This window comes from Eulemur rufifrons, chromosome 30 (assembly GCF_041146395.1).
Source record: "Eulemur rufifrons isolate Redbay chromosome 30, OSU_ERuf_1, whole genome shotgun sequence".
NCBI classification, from domain to species: Eukaryota; Metazoa; Chordata; class Mammalia; order Primates; family Lemuridae; genus Eulemur; species Eulemur rufifrons.
The window spans coordinates 37,419,669-37,440,870 of NC_091012.1; the positions used below are offsets into that span (position 1 = coordinate 37,419,669).

General features: G+C 40.9%; 1 protein-coding gene across 3 annotated transcripts in view; it reads right to left on the reverse strand.

The window, feature by feature from the left end:
• Window positions 1-18,401, reverse strand: part of LOC138377963 (integrator complex subunit 6-like) — a 58,669-nt gene extending 40,268 nt beyond the window's left edge. For all 3 annotated transcript variants that reach the window (XM_069463150.1, XM_069463149.1, XM_069463148.1), the window contains exons 1-2: window positions 18,150-18,401; window positions 17,934-18,011 (exon numbers count right to left, since the gene is read on the reverse strand). In XM_069463150.1, the coding sequence (XP_069319251.1) occupies window positions 17,934-18,011; window positions 18,150-18,260 (189 nt within the window). In that variant the 5' untranslated portion in view covers window positions 18,261-18,401. The remainder of the gene's footprint in view (window positions 1-17,933; window positions 18,012-18,149) is intronic.
• Window positions 18,402-21,202: the final 2,801 nt, after the last annotated feature.

Below are 21,202 nucleotides of genomic sequence, written 5' to 3' on the forward strand. Positions count from 1 at the left end.
ACAGCCTTATTACTGTATGGAGAAAGTTTGAGTGGTCTGGATAGAAGATCAAACCAGCCACAACATTTCCTTAAGCCAAAGCTTAATTCAGAGAAAGGTCCTAACTCTCTTCAATTCTGTGAAGGCTGAAAGAGGTGAGGAAGCTGCAGAAGAAAAGTTTGAAGGTAGCAGAGGTTGGTTCATTAAATTTAAAGAAGGAAGTCATCTCCATAACATAAAAGTGCAAGAAGCAGCAGCAAGTGGTGATGTAGAAGCTGCAAGTTATCCAAAAGATCAAGCTAAAGTCATTACTACACTAAACAACAGATTTTCAGTGCAGACGAAACAGTCTTCTATTGGAAGAAGATGCCATCTAGGACTTTCATACTTTCATAGCTAGAGAGGAGAAGTCAATGCCTGGCTTCAAAGCTTCAAAGAACAGACTGACTCTCTTGTTAGGGGCTAATGCAACTGGTTGACTTAAGTTGAAGCCAATGTTCATTTACCATTCCTAAAATCCTAGTGCCCTTAAGAATTATGCTATATTTATTCTGTCTGTGCTCTGTAAATGGAACAACAAAACCTGGATGGCAGCACATATGTTTACTGCATGGTTTACTGAATATTTTAAGCTCACTGCTGAGACCTACTGCTCAGAAAAAAAAAAAAAAGATTCCTTTCAAAACATCACTGCACATTGACAATGTACCTGGCCACCCAAAGCTCTGATGGAGGTGTACAAGGAAATAAAAGTCACTTACATGCTTGCTAACACAACATCCATTTTGCAGTCCATGGGTCAAGGAGTAATTTTGACCTTCAAGCTTTATTATTTAAGAAATATATTTCATAAGCCTATAGCTGCCATAGGTAGTGACTCCTCTGATGGATCTGGGCAACGTAAATTGAAAACCTTCTGGAAAGGATTCATCATTCTAAATGCCATTAAGGACACTTGTGATTCATGGAGGGAGGTCAAAACATCAACATTAACAGGAGTTTGGAAGTAGATTCTAATCCTCACAGATTACTTTGATGGGTTTAAGACTTCAGGGGAGGAAGTAACTGCAGCTGTGGTGGAAATAGTAAAACAACTAGAAGTGGAACCTGAAGATGTGACTGAATTGCTGCAGTCTCATGATAAAACTTTAATAAATAAGTAGTTGCTTCTTATGGAAGAACAAAAAAGGTGGTTTCTTGAAATGGAATCTACTTCTGGTAAAGATGCTGTGAACATTGTTGAAATGGCAACAAAGGATTTAGGATATTACACAAACTTAATGTTATTGTGTAAAGCAGTGGCAGGGTTTGAGAGGATGGACTCCAGTTTTGAAAGAAGTTCCAATGTGGGTAAAATGCTATCAAACGACATCGCATGCTACAGAAAGATCTTTCATGAAAGGAAGAGTCAATCAACGGGAAAACTTTTTGTTGTCTTATTTTAAGGAATTCCCACAGGCACCCCAACTTTCAGCAACCACCCTGATCAGTTAGCAGCCATCAACATTGAGGCAAAGCCCTCCACCAGCAAAAAGATGAGGATTCTCTGAAAGCTCAGATTGATCATTAGCATTTTTTAGCAATAAAGTATTTTTAATTAAGGTATATACATTGGGTTTTTTAAGACATAATGTTATTGCTCACTTAATAGACTATAGTAAAAAAAATAGACTATAGTATAGTGTAAACACAATGTTTATATGCACTGGGAAACCAAAAAATTCTTGTAACTCACTTTTAACACAGTAGTCTGGAACTGAACCCGCACTGTATTTGAGGTATGCTTCATAGACATGTCATGTTTGATTACCATAAAAATTCATAAGTTTAATGAAATTTCTAAATTTCATTTTAATTTAAGCCTACTTTCCGTAATGTCTAAGTATAGAACAATTGGGTCTGGGAAACAGTAAATTAGGAATTGGAAGACCCTGGTCTATTCCTGACTGTCACTAACTAATGTGGCAAGTGGGCCAGAGTAAATCACTTAACCACACTGTGGCTCTGTTTCCTCATCCAAGGAACAAAAGAGCTGAAATACCAGCTCTAAGATCCCTTCTAGTTTTCATATCCTATAATTCTATACTTTGTTACAATCCTTTATATAAATCTGACTTACAGAAAGAAAACATCTCCTGTCTTAGTAAATATGTTAATTCAGTCGTGGCTTAAATTTGTATAGTTAACTAAAAATGTTTTTTCATAGTAACAGAAAAACATGGGCCTTTCAGTCTATCAATGACTGGTTTCTGGTCCTGGCTCTATCCGACCAGCCACTAGCCATTTATTCCCCACTCATATCACTACAGAAAGCAGAGATTTTGCACTCCTCTCCTCAGAAGGGAAAAGCCTAAATGAAATGTTTTCGACCACTCTCTGCACCCTCATTTCCATCTTCTAATCTGACTGGTGGGTTTGGAAACAGGAAACCCGCATGCTCTCACTATATCTGTTGCTGAAGCTCTTTGAAATTTGCTGGTATGTTCTCTGGCATATGGTGCTTGAGGAGCAGGCTCCACACCTACAACAGACCTATAGGGGAGGTCTGTCAGTATGTGAACTATTTGGAAGGTTTTTGTGAGCACACATCTAGGCTAGATCCTCCTGTCTAGCTTTTACCAGGAATAAGGCTGTTATTTAGGACACTGGCTGGCTCGTGTGTCTTGTTTCTCCATTGGTTTCAAGTGGAGGAGGGAAAAGAGAGGGTGTTATTTAGTGCCTCCCCCAAACCTCAGCATCCTAGTACTTGTCCTTCCTGAACTTCATCTCATTTTGGCCAAACCATTTCTCTGATTCATTGACTTTTATTTATTTTTATTTTTTAAAATAGAGGAACCCTTTCCTCTGTTGAAATCTTGCCAGGAAGTATAAACAAGTAAAAGAGATAAAAGCAGATCAACTGTCCAGAAGGGGATGTGGGAGTGGTGTTAGAGCCCTTTCTGAAAACTCCTGTTCTGTCTCTAAAGTTCACTTGTAATCCTTTTCCAAAATATTAGTGATCTTGCTAGACTTCGTATAATGTGCAAGTTTAATAAACATGCTATTAATTTCCCCAGCCAAGGTAACTGGCAAAGATATTTAGGACATCTGTACCTGACTTTCCACAGAAGTGCCCCTTACAAACTGTATGTAAATTGAACATATATACATCCAAAAATGAATAATTAAGATCTTCTAGGGTGGTTTTTAAAGAGAATGACTATGAATCTTTTCAAAGAGCAAAAAGAATCCTTGTATTTTACAGATTGTCACAAGCCAGGCTCTTTCACACAACAGTGAGAGAACTTTTCCAGGGGGAGGCTCCACTTGCTGTGTCCCCCTGACTTGGTACTGAGCCACTGCACTGACCCATTTTGGGCACACACCCCACAGTCTATCTGGACATTCCCCTGAACAGCAGTTTAGTCCAGTTCAAGTCTTCTTAGCTCATTAGCAAGCCCTTCACAATGAATGAATAAAAAGCCTCGTTGACATCCAGAGAGACAATATGTTGCTTTCCTCTTCCTCGACAAGACATTTTTTATCTTTTATTAAAGGAAATGAAATCAGCCTGGTAATATTTGCCCTTCATAAGCCCATGTTACAGTGCTATCCTGGACCTTGGGCTCTTCTAGGTGGTTACAAACTAGATGATTAACGGATTTGAGCATTTTTCCAGATGTCGCAAGTTAAAGCTGAAGAGTCTAAATTTAGCAGGACCATCATTTCTCTTGTTGAAAGATAAATTATTTTCCTTTTTCCATCTGCTCTTCGTAAGTTTTGGGAAAACTTGCTCTGCAACAACCCAGACAATTTGCATAAATCAATTCCAGCAGTATTTTTCAACCAACTTTACTTTCCTCTTCAATTTAACGTTCTATCATCTTTGTCATCACAAAATGTTCCTGTGTTGGGAAACTGACCAATGAGATGGAATGACATCAAAAATAAAGAGCCCTGCTTTTCCAATCAACTCTGTCTCCTGAGGAGACAAATGACTTTTCCCTTGGTCTTTGCCCTTAGCCTTATATCTAATATCTGTGCAAGTTAAAACTTTTCAACGTCAAGAATTTTCTTCTCGGCCGGGCGCGGTGGCTCACGCCTGTAATCCTAGCACTCTGGGAGACCGAGGCGGGAGGATTGCTTGAGGTCAGGAGTTCGAGACCAGCCTGAGCAAGAGCGAGACCCCGTCTCTACTAAAAATAGAAATAAATTATCTGGACAGCTAAAAATATATATGGAAAAAAGTTAGCCGGACATGGTGGAGTATGTCTGTAATCCCAGCTACTCGGGAGGCTGAGGCAGAAGGATTGCTTGAGCCCAGGAGTTTGAGGTTGCTGTGAGCTAGGCTGACACCACGGCACTCTAGCCCAGGCAACAGAGCAAGACTCTGTTTCAAAAAAAAAAAAAAAAAGAATTTTCATCTCGCAATTAAAATGAACTCCAATTCTAATAAGATACAAGACAAGGTTTACCTGCCCTCTTAGGCAATAGAACACTGTGACAGCTGTGATATCTTAAAATGTTAAAATATATTTTAAAAGTTATGTTTGCAGCCAGCAAATCTATAAAGGGGGTTGTTAAAATAATGAAGGACACATTAAGAAGATGTTTTATCATTATAAGAATGATATCTTACTTCTTACACCTCCTTTTAAAACTCCCTTCTTGCATAGTCTTTTCTGACCCTGTCTGACACATTTTTTTCCCTGAATGCTCTAGCAATTTGGCCTGATTTCACTTTTTTTCTTTTTTGTGCTTTTCTTACTTGGCTCAAGGCACTGATATACTTCAAGGCTCAAAGGAGGCATTTTATTATTCTGTGTCCTATATGTACTATGTAGCTTTTTCTGATAAAATTACTTGTTTCAAGAATGTCCAGTTATCTTGGATTCCCTTTGGTCAAAGTTACTTCCCCAAGGGCTTTTCTTAGTGTCCTGAACTTGCTAAAATGTGCGAAGTCCATTTTATTTGATTAAACCAGTTCTCCTCCTGAGAACTCTGCATCATTCTGTGGTGCATTCTACCAATTTACATCCACATGTAAACACTACCAGGAAATACTATCAGTCAAGACACATAAAAGTCTAGCTTACTTAAATCTTCTACCCTCTAAAGATGTTCTTAAGAAATTGCCCCTGCTAATATATTGCAGAAAATTATTAATTTGACAGTCTGTAGCCTGCTGAATTGTTTTTTAGCAGACAGTTAAAGACTTCCATGACCACATATTTTAAATAAACTGGGCAAAGAAACGATTCACAGTTTGATTTCACTGACAAACAGTACACCATTTTGCATTTGCTCTCTGTAAAATAATACCTAGTATGAGGTTTTTTAGTGTATAAACAAATCATAAGGATCAATCTAGAAAATTTGCAAATTCTATTTATTAAGTTTTCAATTCTTACCCCCAGGGAATTAGGATAAAATCATGAAGCAGCACACCTCTCAAAGTTCACTGGAAAGCACGATAAGATCAAAAGAAATCTGACCTTCACCAGTGGATGATAACATGTAGAAACCAATAATTTTAGAAGGCTTTCTCCTCTGTCCAAAAGTCAACCGCACTGCTACTGAAGCAGAAACATCTTAAAACTTACCAAACTTGGTCAAAGATAAACGTTAAAAGTTTTCTTTCCCAGCCTCAGACCATTTCAACAGCAGCTATCAACCAATACCCATTATTAGAAAAAACTGCTATTGTGTACATCACATGTTTGGTTGTTTAGATTTTGGCTTCTAACAAGAGACACTTTTATGGACACATACACAAAATAAGAATTAACAAAGGTGGCCTTAGAAAAATCACACATGAACAGGAGTGAGATTAAGCCCCCTAAACACTGCAGAAAGAGTTAAACATGAAGTAGCAGAATGGCCATGTATTACTTTCTAAAGATTATATAGCATCTCTTTCCTCCAGACTAATTCTCTTTTAAAACATTCAAAAAAAATTTATTAGCTGTTTTTTACATGGTAAAAGTAACATGCATTCACTGGTAAAAGTCCCACAGTCAGTCTGTTCACCAAACCTTCACTTCCATTCTTCTAAAGTAACCATTGATAAGATTCTGTCCTGAACATTAAACTGTTAGCAGCAAACAGAAACCACATCAATAATATAGAGTGACATTTACCAATTTAACCACTAAATGTGCGATGTAGCACATTAAGCATATCCAGGAACTGTTTTCTAAAACTTAAAGTATATTTGAAATCTCCCTGAATTCTAAGCCTCAATTATTCTACTTCCTGCCTTTCACTTATACAACTCTCTCCTGTACTTTCTCAGAAGGAGCCCTGGAAATAATCTAGTCTAATTCCTTCATTTAACAGATAAGGAAACTGACACCATAAAAGGTTAAGTGACTTGCCTGGGGTCATGTGTGTAATTAGTAGCAGACTCAGGTTAAGAACCAGGATCTCCAGCTTTCCAGTCCAGCACTCTCTACAGAGCTGCTTAAGTGACAATGACACTTGTCTTACTACACCATGGCAGAGAGTGTGAGCTACCAGACAGGATGTACTGTGACCACTTTTCTTATAAAATCTAATTCTTATAAAAATATGTAGCAATAGTCTAAATCCACTTCTAACATACAGTTTAAAAGTATCACTATGAAATGGAGTTTGCACTGTCTATGCACATACATAAGCTTTTAAGGAAAATGGACAGCTGTGCTCTGCACATTGTCAGCATTCTTGTTCAAGAAATAAGAGGAGGGAACCCCAACTTTCCGATGCCATGGCTGTATTAAAGGCTAGATATTCTCCCTAGAATCCTATGTCTACTGTCTAGTTATATGGGCTATCTTCAGCAGAGACAGAAATGCAAAGAGAGACTGGGGTTCTTATTAAACAGCAGTGCCTCCAGGCAACTGCAGGCCAATTTAAATCAAACCATCTTGGTCTAGTTCAGGCTAATCAACCACTAAAGGTCATACCCCAGCTCCCCCCCTCCTTGCCTACAGCAACTTCTCATCATTATAATAGCATTTTAAAGCACCTTCTGTCACATCCTCCCCCTCAAGTCACACCCTTAATTGACCGCTTTCACTTGACTTCCCTCTCCTCCCCCAGGTCTCCAGCTTTCCAGGCTCTGTATCTCCTCTTCTAAGGGCTGGTGTCAGGAATGGAGAGACACTCAGAGAGTGAAAGAAACAGATTTGGCTGAAGTGTAGGGCTCTTGTGGGAAATGATAGGAAATAAATTTATACAGACACATGGAGCAGATCCTAGAGAGCTCTGAATGGCAGGCTGGGCGATTTAGACCTGACCCCATAGGCATGAGGAGTCTTTGAAGGCTAGTGGGGAGGGTGAGTGATATAATGAAACCAGCTTTTTTTAGAAAGTTAGCAGTTGCTCTGAGTGGAGAGTAGGAGTTTGGGAGGCACTTGGGAGCCCAGTTAGAAGGTTGGTACAGTGGCCAAAACTTAAAAACATGAGACCCGGATTAAAGTGATAGCAGTAGAAATTGAGTTGAAGGAACACACGTAAGAGACATTTCAAGGGGATAACAGATGGGCCATAGAGAATGGAAGGAAAGAAACAAAGCTGAATAATGACTAGATTTCAATGCTGGGTAACTAAAAGATGGGGAATATGGAAGAGGGGTGAGTTTTGGAGACAGGTCTGACTGTGAGCTGATGGCAGGATAGACAGTGGAGATGTCCTGTAGTCACTTGAGATGCCTGGGTGAGAAGGTGAAGATGGTGTGAGGCATCAGTATAGATGGAGTATTTGAAATCATGAATGAAGTTTAAGCAAGGTAAAGAATTTGGAAGATAGGGAAAGAATTGTCAGAGAGATGCGGGTAGAGAAACAGAATAGAGGAGGTGATCAATTTCTGGAAGGAAGGGGTAGTTGGTTTTGATTGTAGTCAAGGACAAAGAGGATAAACATTAGTAATGTGCCCAAGCAGCTCTATAGTAAATCCTAGGACCTCAATAAATGATATTTACTTTTCTCAATAGTACTACTGCACAAACAAAAATGTTTTGAGTCATTTGTTTAATAGCATTCAAATCCAGAGTTTGGCTCATGGTACCAAGTTCACCAAACTATTCAAACTACATGGCAAAATATAAATAATGAAAGAGCGACTGGTATTAATGAATAGTATAATCAGGTGAATATGGTTTCAGATGCAGAACACTACTTTTTCTATGAACATCTGACACATGACCATGAAAGTCTTCATGTAACATTTCTCTGGTTAAAATCCCAGTGGCTGAGTTGGCAGCATCTCCATTTCTTCTCTGAAATCCACCCCTCCACCCCAGGCCACCTAACTGAACAGACAGAAAAAAGCTAGCCGGCTACGACAGGGGTGTGGCTTGAGGAGAATCAGGAGAGCTGGATTAAAAGAGGACCACACCAGCAGGTGAGGCTCAGGCTGATACACAAAACTCTGCAAAGGCATTATGGTGCATCCAGGCCTTTTTAAAAAACCACTTCTGCCTCCTCCACAGTTTGTGGATTAGAAGAAACTAAATGGCTACTGCAGAATACATTGAAAGTCTTTCTTTTCCCCACAGGAAAGACATTTATTGGGAGATTGGTAAAGTGAAGAAGGCATATCAGTTTCTGGCGACCATTTGATAGCCAAGGACTACCCTGTTGCTTTTACAAGCCTACCCCTCTTCCTACAGGGCCTGCTCAGCCTAGGCCACCAGTCCATACCCTCTAGTCTCCAACATATACATACTGTCTCAAGCTCCATCAACTGAGAGTCTCAACAATTCCCCATCTGTCGAGAGTAGGGGCACAGCTGTGACATCAAAGACAGAAGTGTTTTACAAACAAATGCACCATAATACACAGAAGTAGTCAGAGAAATAATAAAAATAATAATCCTAGCAGTAATAATTTTCATTCATTGAGAGTTTGCTACAATACCAATCACTATCATATTAAAAGCAGCTAGAAATAATAGCATTATAATTCTGTCTAAAAAACAGTGACTCTGGGAAATATATCATAATGAGAAAATACCAGTGAGAAGTTATCTAAAGGAACGTTCTGTCACAATTGATAGGAAAGAGAAGTGGTTAATTACTTAAGACTCTGGAGTAGAGGCAGACCTGGGTTACTATCAGCTGTTACTTAACCTCTCTGGGCCTTGGTTTCCTTATCTATTAAATAGGGATGATAACAGTACCTAGGAATAGTACACAGGCTGACTAGGAAGATTAAATAAACACTTTATATTCATTGGCACATTGCCCTGTACATAGTGTTACTCAATAAATGTCAGCTGCCATTATTAGAAAGCTATTATATGATTGTTCATTATTACAAGGAAGCAGGTATAAGTCAAATTAACTGAAATGTAGGGATATGCTGTAAGAGCCAGATAACACCTTTTTGACTGTAAGGCAGGATTTAGGAGGATCCCAAACTAGGCCTATAAAACGGGCCTACCTCTTATATATGCTATTCATCAGCACAACTGTATTTCCACCTGGCCTCAGAATTAGACATTGCTATTTATTCCTTAAATGGGAGTCATGATAGTAAAAACAACATAACCGGTCATTCCTATAACCCCTCCTAGGAGGACTGAGCTTACTACTTTCAGAAGTAAGAATCCTGGGAGCCCTCTGGTCACGTGGACCTTCCCCTTCCCCTCCTTTTAATGCTAGTGATAACTGGCCATGATAAGACAAGGGCTCTGCTAGGAAACATTAAGAGCAGTGATACAAACTCCCCTTTGTCTCCTAGGTTTTACACTATGCCTAGCTAGAGAATTTATTCTGTGTTCTGCAGTTCCTGAAGAATGCTGTTCCTGGGAATTCTTGGGCAAAGTAGCTATGTAAATCTAATAAAGGACGTGTTACATATTTCTAATGCACTGAAAGCATGAAACATTTAGTGCCACTAGTGAGTACATGTTATAAATGGAATTCTGAACTACTGTAGTTACACTAGTTCACATATATATTGAATTGTACTTAGCCCAGGAAAAACCTTCTAACCCAACCAGTTGGATCACCAACTGCATCCAAAAGTCTAAGCAACCAAACTGGCTTCCAATGCAAACAAGAATGAGATGCTTTCATATTTTGCTCCAGGGCCAAGGGTTATTAAGCCATCAACTCTGAACTATATGATAACCTTTCATGTATAAATGAGTCCTTTATGGTGATGTTCATTTTAAACAGAACTTCCAGAGAAAGGATCCTCCTTCAGAAACAATTTCTAGAATATGAATCTCATAAAATATCTGAAGAAAAACTATAGACCAACACTGCTAATAGAAATATGGTACAAGCCACATATGAAATTTTAAATTTCCAAGTAGCCACATTAAAAAGGTAAAAAGAAACAAGTGAAATTAATAACATTTATATTTATATTTAACCCAATATATCCAAAATATTATATTTCACACTGTTTAGTACAGTATCCACTTAAGGACGAGCCACCTTTCAAGTGCTCAATTCCACATGTGGCTAGTGGATGCTGTGCTGAGCACTGTAAATGTAGCCGATCTACAAATATGAATAACTGGCATATGGGAAGGGCCATGCCTACCTCCACTGCCACCTTAGCCCCTCACCTTCTCTGCTGGAGCCCTTCTGGTGTCACTACCACTCACTGGAACCACCAGTCCACAGGGAGTTGTGAGGAAGAAGTGGGGAAGGATGTGTTTTTAACAAATCAAGTTGGAAACCCAAACCCATTTCCCAGTAGAAACAATAATAAACAAAATAGTTCAATGGCTATGTGACATTAAGGGTTAAAAAGGCTTTCCTGCGGAGGAAGGTCTGGGAACCTAATCACCACTTCCAACGTTGTACCCAGAGGGTAATGAGTTCCAAGCTCCCAATGCACATATAAAGGGACTGCCTGGATCTCTCATTTACATTCTCTTGGTAAAAGGGAACAGGAAGGAGCCCATGTTTACAAAGAGTTTTTCATTTAAGTACTTAAACTAGTAGGTTCCTTTCTTCACACCCCCCATCCCCATACAGAGGGTCCTTTAATCCTGCCCTTCTCTAGAAAGCATATTTCTCCCTGAGATGTGGAACTGCTGCCATTTTTGGTCACTCTGTGAAACTGAGAACCCTGTATTCTGAGCAGTTGTAATTATCTTCCTGAAGCAAAGGAAAATATTTGCCTTTTCCTTACCTGTGCCCTGCCTTCTACCATTCCCCCACCCCAACCCAATCCCAACCCCATGTCCAAAAGCTCTCAGGTAGCAAGCAAGTACTAATGCAGAACTAGGCAATTTAAACTACATCTTCTGGATCTCCCTGGCCTTTAGTTCTTCCCCCTCCCCCCGCCCCAACCCATCTCAACAGTAATAACCAAACAAGCACACAGACAACAAGCCTTGCCCTATTTCTCTCCAAATCCACCTAACAGCTCTTCATCCTAGAAGAAATGTACAAACTGTAGCCTGTAGGTCTCAAAGCCCTTTTGTGGGCCAGTCTCAACTAGTTACAATCTTCACCAGATAAACCAAATTCTCAGAATCCTGTGCATCCTCCCTCCCCCACTTCCAATCCTTTGGTTAACAGTGCACTGCTCTGGGCACTTCCCCACCTTCTCCAGTCACCTTTTTCCAATAACTATCCCCAAGACTTTTGAGGACTAGGACCTTGTCTTTTACTATTCTGGTCCCTCCCCCTTAGGCCAGGTCTTTCCTGGTGTCACTTTAGGCCCCTATGACAGCCTGGTGCAGAGGAGGTACTCAATAAACATGGTAAATGACTGCCTAGACTGCTGTAGTGGCAATCTATGGTCAGACTTAACTTTTGGAAATACCACTTTGATCATATCACTACAATGGTGATAAAAGTCAGACCAGGAGTTACCTGTAGGGGAGGGAGAGATTGTAGGAAGATGCAAGAGGCATTTTCCCAAGTTTATGGAAATGTTCTATATTTTGGCCTGGGGTGGTGGTTACACGAATGTATAAATATAAAAATGCATCAAGTCATTAGGATTCATGTATTCTACTGTATATAAGTTATACCTCATTAAACAAAAAGAAAAGGGAGGTATATACATTTATCTTGTAAAAAATACAATTCCACAATGTTATAAAATTGAACCTATATGAAAAAGCTAGCTATAATAAATGTTAGCAATATCAAATTGTTAGTAGTGATTACCCTTTGGGGAAGAGCAGTGGAAATGGGGGAGGCTGAGTAGCTTTCACACTAACATATTGCTTGAAATCTTTTTTCAAGCACTTTATTGAGTGCCCACTAAAACCTAGTTCAATCCCTTAGGTAGTAGGGGTACAAACATAGAGAAGTTCAAATATGTGCCCTTTAGAACTCACATTAAGGAGGCCAACATGAACCCTAATATTCACCATATACCATGCTATATAGTTAAGGTGTGGACAAAGTGTTAAGGGATAACCGAGGGAGTTGTTACACTGATTAGAGTGGGGTGAGGCAGAGGGATAAGATGACTTTTGAGAATGTAGAAAGAAGAGTTGAGGCATGTCAGGCCAACTGTGTGTCCTGTGCAGAGGGAACAACATATGCAATGGCACAGAAGCAAGAGAGATAGTGAGTTTGGAGAAGAGGATCTAATTTCTCATTGTAGTTGGAGCCTGAGGTCCGTGGGAAGAGAAGGGAGTGGAAAGACATGGGTGGAAAGGTAAGATAGGGCCAGGTCACGAAGGGCCTTGGAGGCTAGGTCAAGGAGTCCGGTTTTATTCTGAAGTATAATGGGGAGCCACTGAATGATTTTTCCTAGGGGAATGCCATTTTATTTTATTTAAAGAATGATCAGTCTGGTGGCAATTAGGGGGAAGAATCAGTGGAAAGCAAGACTGGAAGTAGGGAGACCAATGGAGTGGCTGCTGCAACAATGGACCAGGTGAGAAATGATGAAGGTTGAAATGAGGGACAAATAAGGTAATGGATACAAGAGAGGTTGAGGATACAAAATAGACAGGCTTCCACAATTTTGTCTGTGTTCCCTAGTCATCTTCCAGCAAGTCCCTAGAGTGAAGATTGTATTTACTTCTTCACCCAGAGATCTAGTCTTCCATCTTTAACTCTCCCCTTTTCTGATTTCAAAATACTATCACCAGTCAGTAAAAGAAGGTGAAAAGGAAATCAAGATCATGGGAGAAATAATTCATCATAAAAGGCAGTGCACTGCCTTTGTGGCATTTTGAGTTTTAAAAGCATCTTCCATTGTCTAAGATTGCTCTCACAAGCCATGTTGCTACTATTTCACCCAAAAACACTTCCATAGCTTCCTAAATACAATGAAAGTCTCCCCTAAAAGTCTCTCCTTTCCAAATAAGGCCTATAAAATATACTCGTGGGCACATGAAAAAGTTATGCCTTAGCTGAAATTCCAATAAATGTCTAATACATATCATTTAAAAAGCTTAAGTTTACTTTCTAAATCTGTAAGCCAAAATTCTGCCTTTATCTAATATATGTTGACAAAAGGCATAAAGACACCAGTAAGCAAAGCTAGCTACAGGATGTGAAAAAGCAACACTCAAGGGAAAATTTTACTTTTTCAAATGTATGTTTTCAAATTACAGGCTTAGGATATTTCTTTGAAACATTATCTCTTCACATTTACAAAAAGAACCCCTTCTGACCAGTATTTATACATGTGGTTCAACTATTTCTAGAAAAAGTGATTCCACTTTGTCTTAAAAAATAATTTCCTTAAACAAAAAATAAATAATTTTAAGAAAGTAGCTTCAAACATAAAACTATTTTGAATACTTATGTTAGTATATATCCGAATCTTATGGCTTACTTTCTTTCAAGTTAATAGTAGTGACAAGCCTACCTCTCCTACTCCCTGAATAAAAGGAAATTATGATTCATAGCAAAACAAAACATACAAGAAGCAGAGCCTCAGCCAAGACTAATAAGAACTATTAAACACACCCACACACCCACACACACCCAAAACACACTTTTTAAAACCATGTGCTAGTCTTACAAGGATACATTAGAAATTTTAAAATATTACATAGCATTTAATCCTAGCCATGTATACTAAAGACACCAATGTATAAACGTAATGTTAACACTTGTAACACTATGTATAAAACTTGTCTACAAAGTAACACTTAAAACAGATGTAACACATGATGTTTGCATTTAGCACGTAGTATAAAACTTGTCTACAAAGCCACACTTAAAACAGATGTAGCACATGATGTTGGCATTTCACACGCTTTTTGTATGGTACCCAAATCAAACTTAATTCCACACATGCAAGGCTTGATTGCAAGTAATAGGCATAAACAATTATAAAAGAGCACACAGCTATGTACTAAGGGGTATGCAATAAAAAGTTCCTAAGTCTTTGGTGAAATACTATATTCACATAATCAACAGTATACATTAGTGAAAAATTCCAGTCACAGTAACTTTTCACAAGATTTATTGTCAGAGCTTGTAAGTGGATATACTGGGAATAGTTGCACGCCTATTAAGAAAAAAACCTTCCAACCAAATGCATAACTCATGCCTGTTACAATACCAACAGAAACGAATCTTCTAGTAGAAAATAAAATTCAATCTACAGTGTTTAGACTTGGATATAACCAAAACCTGAGAAGTAAGCAGTTATTCTGAGAAGAGGTAAATGATGGCCCTCCGACCTTATAGAGAAATTGAAAAAATACATTCAAATTATTCTGCAGAATAAGCTACCAACAAAACCCTATCCAACATCACATTTCTGAAAGAGCCTCCTAATGAGAATGAAGTTTTTAAAGTAGGAACTAAGATGCCTGCTGACAATCAAAGAAAGACCTATTTGATAATCAGTGTGACAGAAAACAGACATTTATGGCTCGCAGCTATTAGCAAGTGAAAGGCTAAATTTTAAGAAAAAAATCACCAGATGTTCTAAAATTTCAGACCTTCTAAGCTGGCTAGATCCTAAAAGCAAAAGAACAAATAGTTACCACATGCTGAGAGGAGGGCTGGGGGAGACAAGAGAGAGTGACTGAAAAAGAGACTCAGAAAAAGAAAAAGCTACCAAATTTTGGCATATCAGCAGTAATTCAGGTATAGAAAGCTAAATGACAAAAACATCATTAAGATCATTAACCTTTTCCTAGAACATGTACTTATCACCTAAGAGTAAAATGAAAAACCTAAATAACCTTGGAAAAGCACAGACTAAGAAGTTAACCAATGATTAGTAACTAAACATATTACATAAAGTATCTTCTTTGTATCTAACCTACATAAGAAAAAAAAATCAAACTTCACTTGAAAGAATGTTTTTTGCTTTAAAAAAAATGTAGTATATAAAACAACAGGATTAAAAAAGCTAAAAGGTGAAATTTCCACTAAAAACAAAATCCAACTTTTTCTCTCTGTTCCATGGAACTATCTGGAGCCTTTAAAATACCAAGGATAAGTTACACAGCCACTAAAAATTTTAAGTATGAAGGCTATGTGGTGACCCGGAATAATTCATGAGATAAAATAGGTGGAAAATACAGAATACAAAGTAATATGTGCACTGTGATTACAATGCTAGGTGAAAAGATGTAAAGATGGTTGTTAAGCGTGGGATGAACAGCAACAATAATTTATGGTGTATTTTAAAATAACTAAACGAGTGGAATTGGAATGTTCCTAACACAAATGATAAATGCTTGAGATGGTGGATACCCCAATTATCCTGATATGATCATTACATATTGTATGCCTGCATCAAAACATCACATGTACCCCGTAAATATATACACCTATTATGTGCCCATAATATATTTTTTTAAATTTTAATGAAAGGGTGGGATGAAACTTTTTTTCCTTTTCAAAGGTTCTGTAATATGGCTATGTTTAAGTTTTACAGGCCAAAAACTATTTTTAAACTATCCTTCCTGGCATTTAGAAAAATGGTAAATAAGCTGTTCCTTTAAAGAAAAAAAAAAGGCACACTGCTGTGTAGTTTACCCTTTTTACTACTTCAAATTAAGGAGCATATCTTCAAATGGCCACAGTACAGATGGTGGTTTCTTATCTGTCTTAGTAGTCAAAAGGTATAGATATTCAGACTTAGGGTGCATAAACATCTGCTTTTCTATGGGGAAATAAATGATCACATCCTTTTTGGGAAACTGACAGTTTTAAAAAAGCTATGGCATTTTGAAAGATGTCTACTTGCTCAATTTTTCTAAATGGATAAATCAAAAACTGAAAGCAAAACATTGAAACCAGAACAGTTTTAAAGGGAACCCACTAATCAAACTGTTAACCGAAGCTACCAGTTACAAAATTAAAGTCTCCCTTTGGTTTCCTTATGTCTGAAGGAACACTCTCTTTGGTCAACTATTCAGTTTGGTAGGTTTCATTCATTAAAACACCTTACTCTACCAAAACAGATCACAACATATCCAGACTATGCCTCCCCCGGCACTATTAAGGTAATTCTGAGAGGTGGGGAAAAAAAGTCAAGCGAAAGATGTCAAGGAATATGGTAATATTTTTTTTTTTTTTTGAGACAGAATCTCACTCTGTTGCCCAGGCTAGAGTGAGTGCTGTGGCGTCAGCCTAGCTCACAGCAACCTCAAACTCCTGGGCTCAAGCGATCCTCCTGACTCAGCCTCCCGAGTAGCTGGGACTACAGGCATGCACCACCATGCCCGGCTAATTTTTTTCTATATATATTTTTAGCTGTCCATATAATTTCTTTCTATTTTTAGTAGAGATGGGGTCTCGCTCTTGCTCAGGCTGGTCTCGAACTCCTGAGCTCAAACGATCGGCCCACCTCGGCCTCCCAGAGAGCTAGGATTACAGGCGTGAGCCACCGCGCCCGGCCAGTAATATTTTTAAAATTTCAATATGCAAGCAGGACTCTTAAGCAGGTTGATTTAACAGTTTTAAATTCTATTTTATCTGACCACTGTCGGCAAAGCAGTTCCTTATCTCCTCATCATGGGGACATAAATTAAGTACTCCACAAAGGCTAATTCCTCCCTACTTTTCTCCTGTAGGTCAGAATCAAATCATCCAACTTGACTATTATAAATGATCACAGTTGAGCTCTCCCTTTCCTTTCTTTCTTGGGCCTGGACAAATCGCTCTATGTGGCTAACACAAACCTAATAGATAGGCCAGGTCCCTAAAAAGCTCTCCCCTTCAGGGTTCGAACTCGGCATCCCGCCCCGTCTTTGCTTCGCTGGGATCTCCAATGAAACAGTAACAGTAGCTAAGGTAACTGAGAACCGAGTTGAACCCGATCAAGTCGGAGCAGAAACGAAACGACTTTCTCCGGGCCTGGGGGTTGGGAGGCTTGCTCTGCGGACAGATTTCCGATTGGGCGGCGGGGGGGGGGGGGGGTGGTTAGAGGCCAGAGAGTGCAAAAGCAGTTGTCTGGTCTTTGAAGGCCGGTAGCAGGCTTTGCCACGCTCTCAGCAGGAAGGGGAGGGGAGAGGGAGGGAGAGGGGGAGAAGAGCCAGAGGAGGGGGAGGAAGACAGGGAGGGGCGGGAGGAGGAGCCCAGGCTCCAGGAAAGCCCGCGCGCCAAGCCCACAGCAACTCTGGGCGGAGTCGCAGGCCCCACCCGTCCCCTGGGTCGCTGGCGTGCGCGGTGCGCCTCGAAGGGGCGGGCCCGCCTCGCAGCCTCCCTCCGGGTTTTGGGCCCTCCTTCCCTTCTCCACCCTCCCCTTCCTCCTTTCCATCTCAGCAGCGCCCTCAGTCTCCCTCTCGCTGGCTCATACAAAAGCAAAATGTCCGCCATCTTCCGAGGCGGCTGCGGTCGTCGCGCCACGAGCTCGGCCGTCCTGCGATTTCTCCCCGGACCGCCCCTCCCCCGTCCCCTCTCCCCGACCTCAGGCGCCGCAGCTACTCGGAAGCCGCAGACAGCACCACTCCGCCCGCCCTCTGCCCCCCCCACTTCCCCCCAACCCGCACGCCCCGCCGAGCGACGCAGGGCTACCTTGGGCGGGGGCAGGGGGCAAGCAGCCCCCGCCGACTTGCTCCCGCTTTCTGCCCCATGCCGCCTTACCTTGATGCAAAACGGGGGTTCGTCGTAGGTGACCAGCATGTACCTGTCTCCGCGGCTGGCCGGGTCCCGGGCGCGCAGCTGCAGGATGAGGGATGACGGAGGGGGTCGAGTAGGAAAAGAGGGGGAGAGAGCGAGACAAACGTTACAGAAGCACCTAAATCCACCTCCTACAATCCCTCGGGAGATCTCCCCATCTCTCCCCTCCCCTCCCTTTACCTTCAAGAATAACTCCACAGCGCCTTTGGCAATGTCCAAATAGGAGGTGCCCAGGTCAGTGTGCTGGTTCATAGAGGCGGACGTGTCTATGAGGAACAGCAGGATGGGCATCTTCCCCCGCACCCCTGGCTCCACTCCCCACTCTCCTCGCCCTCTTGCCCTCACTGCCACGTACGGCCACCCGAACCCTCAACTCTCCAAGAGCCAGGGGGCAGGGAGCAAGAGGAAGACGGGGAGACGGGACGGGACGGATGGGACTGCTCCTGGCCTCCTCTTTCTGCAGCCCCACCTCCTCTCCCTCCAAGGGAACTTGAAAGTGTGTGAGTGTGTAGCCCTCGGGGCCCTCCCCCTTCCTCTCTTCTGCTGCCACCACTACTGCCGCCGCTGCCGCTACCAGGACTACTGCCTAAGCATCCGTCTGCACTCACTAGAGCGCTCGCCCCAGACTGAGCGTTGTCTCTGTTCACCGACACACAACTTCTGTCTGCTCACCTACCATCGGCACCACGTGACCAGAACACACGCCATTGGCTGGAAATTATGTGGTATTTGCATATGCATTAGATGACAGGGCAAGGGGAGGGACTTGGACGAACCTGGGAGTTGAAGTTTGAACCCAGGCAGGGGGTAAGGGGAAATGTTAAGGACCCACGTTAGGGTTGTTCAGCTGGTTTGGATGGATTTTCTCTTGCTCTTCAAAGATGGTGATTCGAAAGGAAGAGTGAATTTGAGCAACAGTTGTACAGAAGCACAGAAGCAGATGCTTGGACAGGCTGCACAGAAAACGCTTTGCTAACTGCAATCGATCAATTCTGCCAGTGGCTAAGACCAAAATATTTCAGAAACAGCAAACTTCTTTCCTGGCAAGACCTACTCGCATTCCTTTAGATCCCTCCCCCGTCTTGATCAGTATTTGTGAGTCGGTTGCTGGCCTTGCATTCCACATATATCATCTACTTAGAAAGGAAAGGAAAGCTTTAAACACAGTTGCCTAAACTGGCCTTTTGTATGCACAGGCTTCTTCAGTTTCACAGAGCTCTTTGAAGCATTGGTCTGCCTGTGATAACTCCATCACTGTTGTGTCTGCACAGCCTTTACACACTAGACGTTTGCCAACCTAAATTCTGATTCAACTTACATTTATTAAGCACCTATTAAATGTCAGGCGCCAACGGTAGCCTTGTTTAATCTCTGATTTAAGTATGGCAGATGGCATTATATTAAATTCTCAGTAAAGGCAACTGCAGCTCTGCGAGGTTAGGGTAACAAGGAGAGAGGCTCTCAGGTCTGGCTCTGTGGAGAGGCTTAATAAGTGGCCAATCATACTTGGTTGACAATTTCATATGACACCATTTTTAAATATAGAAGTGTGTATTTCTAGCAGTATACTATGCACAGTGTGGAATCCTGGGCTTCAATGAGTTTACAATTTCATTGAAGATATATATATAATCTTTTACATATTCTATATACACATTTATATGTTCAATGTATTATATATATTCTCTATGTAATATATGTACATATTCAATAACATTTTCAGAGAAATAAGATTTCAAAAGAGGTCACATGGCAGTACATGGATCAAGGACAAATTAAAAGTGCTATGGAAACAATGGTACAGTAGTCTAGAAATTCAGAAGACTTCATGCACAAAGTACAAAGGGATAAGGGAGGGAACTCGGACTGGAAGGAATGCCATGAACAAAAATTCAGCCAGAGATAGTATTATGTATGGTGCATTTCAGGCAGTCTGGTGGAATGTAGGGAATTAATGAGGAAACAAGGATTAAAAAGACACTAGGAGCCCCCATTTCCATTCTGATACAAACATTGGGGAAGGTCAATGAATGAGGGTGTGAAAATGTAGGACTGATGGGGGCTGGTGTGTTAGTTTTCTATTGCTGTGTAACAAGTTATCACAAATTCAGCAGCTTAAAATGACACACATATTTATTATCTCACAGTTTCCATGAGTCAGGAGTCTGGGTTTAGCTGGATTCTCAGTCTCATAAGGTGCAATCAAGGTATTGGCCAGGCTGCGTCTTCATCTGGAGGCTCAAGTGGGAAAGAATCGGCTTCCAAGCTCATTCAGGTTGTTGGCAGAATTCATTTCCTTGTGGCTGTATGCTAGCCGGAGGCTGGAGGCCCCTCTCAGGTCTACCTGCTGCTTCAGTTCCCTGCCCCATGGCCTTCTCCATCAGCTGTTCACAACATGGCTGCTTGTTCAGGACCAGCAGGGAAATCTCTCACTCCAAGATGGAGCCTTATATAATGTGCCGTAATCGTGAGAGTGACATCCAATACTTTTGCCATATTCTATTGACTACAAGCAAGTGACAGGTCCCACCCACACTCCAGGAAAAGAGATTATACAGGATGTAACACCAAGGGGTGTAGATCACGGGGGCCACCTAAGAATTCTGCCTAACATTAGGTGGTGATGGGATTCTTACCTGAAAACAGATTTTGCCTAGTTTACAGATGTTATTAAAGTGAATTCCAAGTAATATTAATAATATCCCACTTTTCCACCATGCATGGTGGCTCACGCCTGTAATCCTAGCACTCTGGGAGGCTGAGGCAGGAGGATCGCTTGAGGTTAGGAGTTCAAGACCAGCCTCAGCAAGAGCGAGACCCCCATCTCTACTAAAAATAGAAAAAAATTAGCCGGGCAACTAAAAATTGAAAAAATTAGCCGGGCATGGTGGCACATGCCTGTAGTCCCAGCTATTCGGGAGGCTGAGGCAGGAAGATCACTCGAGCCCAGGAGTTTGAGGTTGCTGTGAACTAGGCTGATGCCACGGCACTCTAGCCCAGGCAACAGAGTGAGACTCTGTCTCAAAAAAAAATAATAATAATATACCACTTTCAGCCTACTAAATAAGTGAATTGGGTTGATTGATTGCTTGGACTATGCTTTGGTTGAAGAATTACGAGATTTCCTATTATGAGTTTATATTTTATTTATATAAATGAATAAGGACTGCTGAGCCATGATATGCCCTGGTTCACAAATGGTATTTTAAGATAACATAAAGTAACTCCTTTAT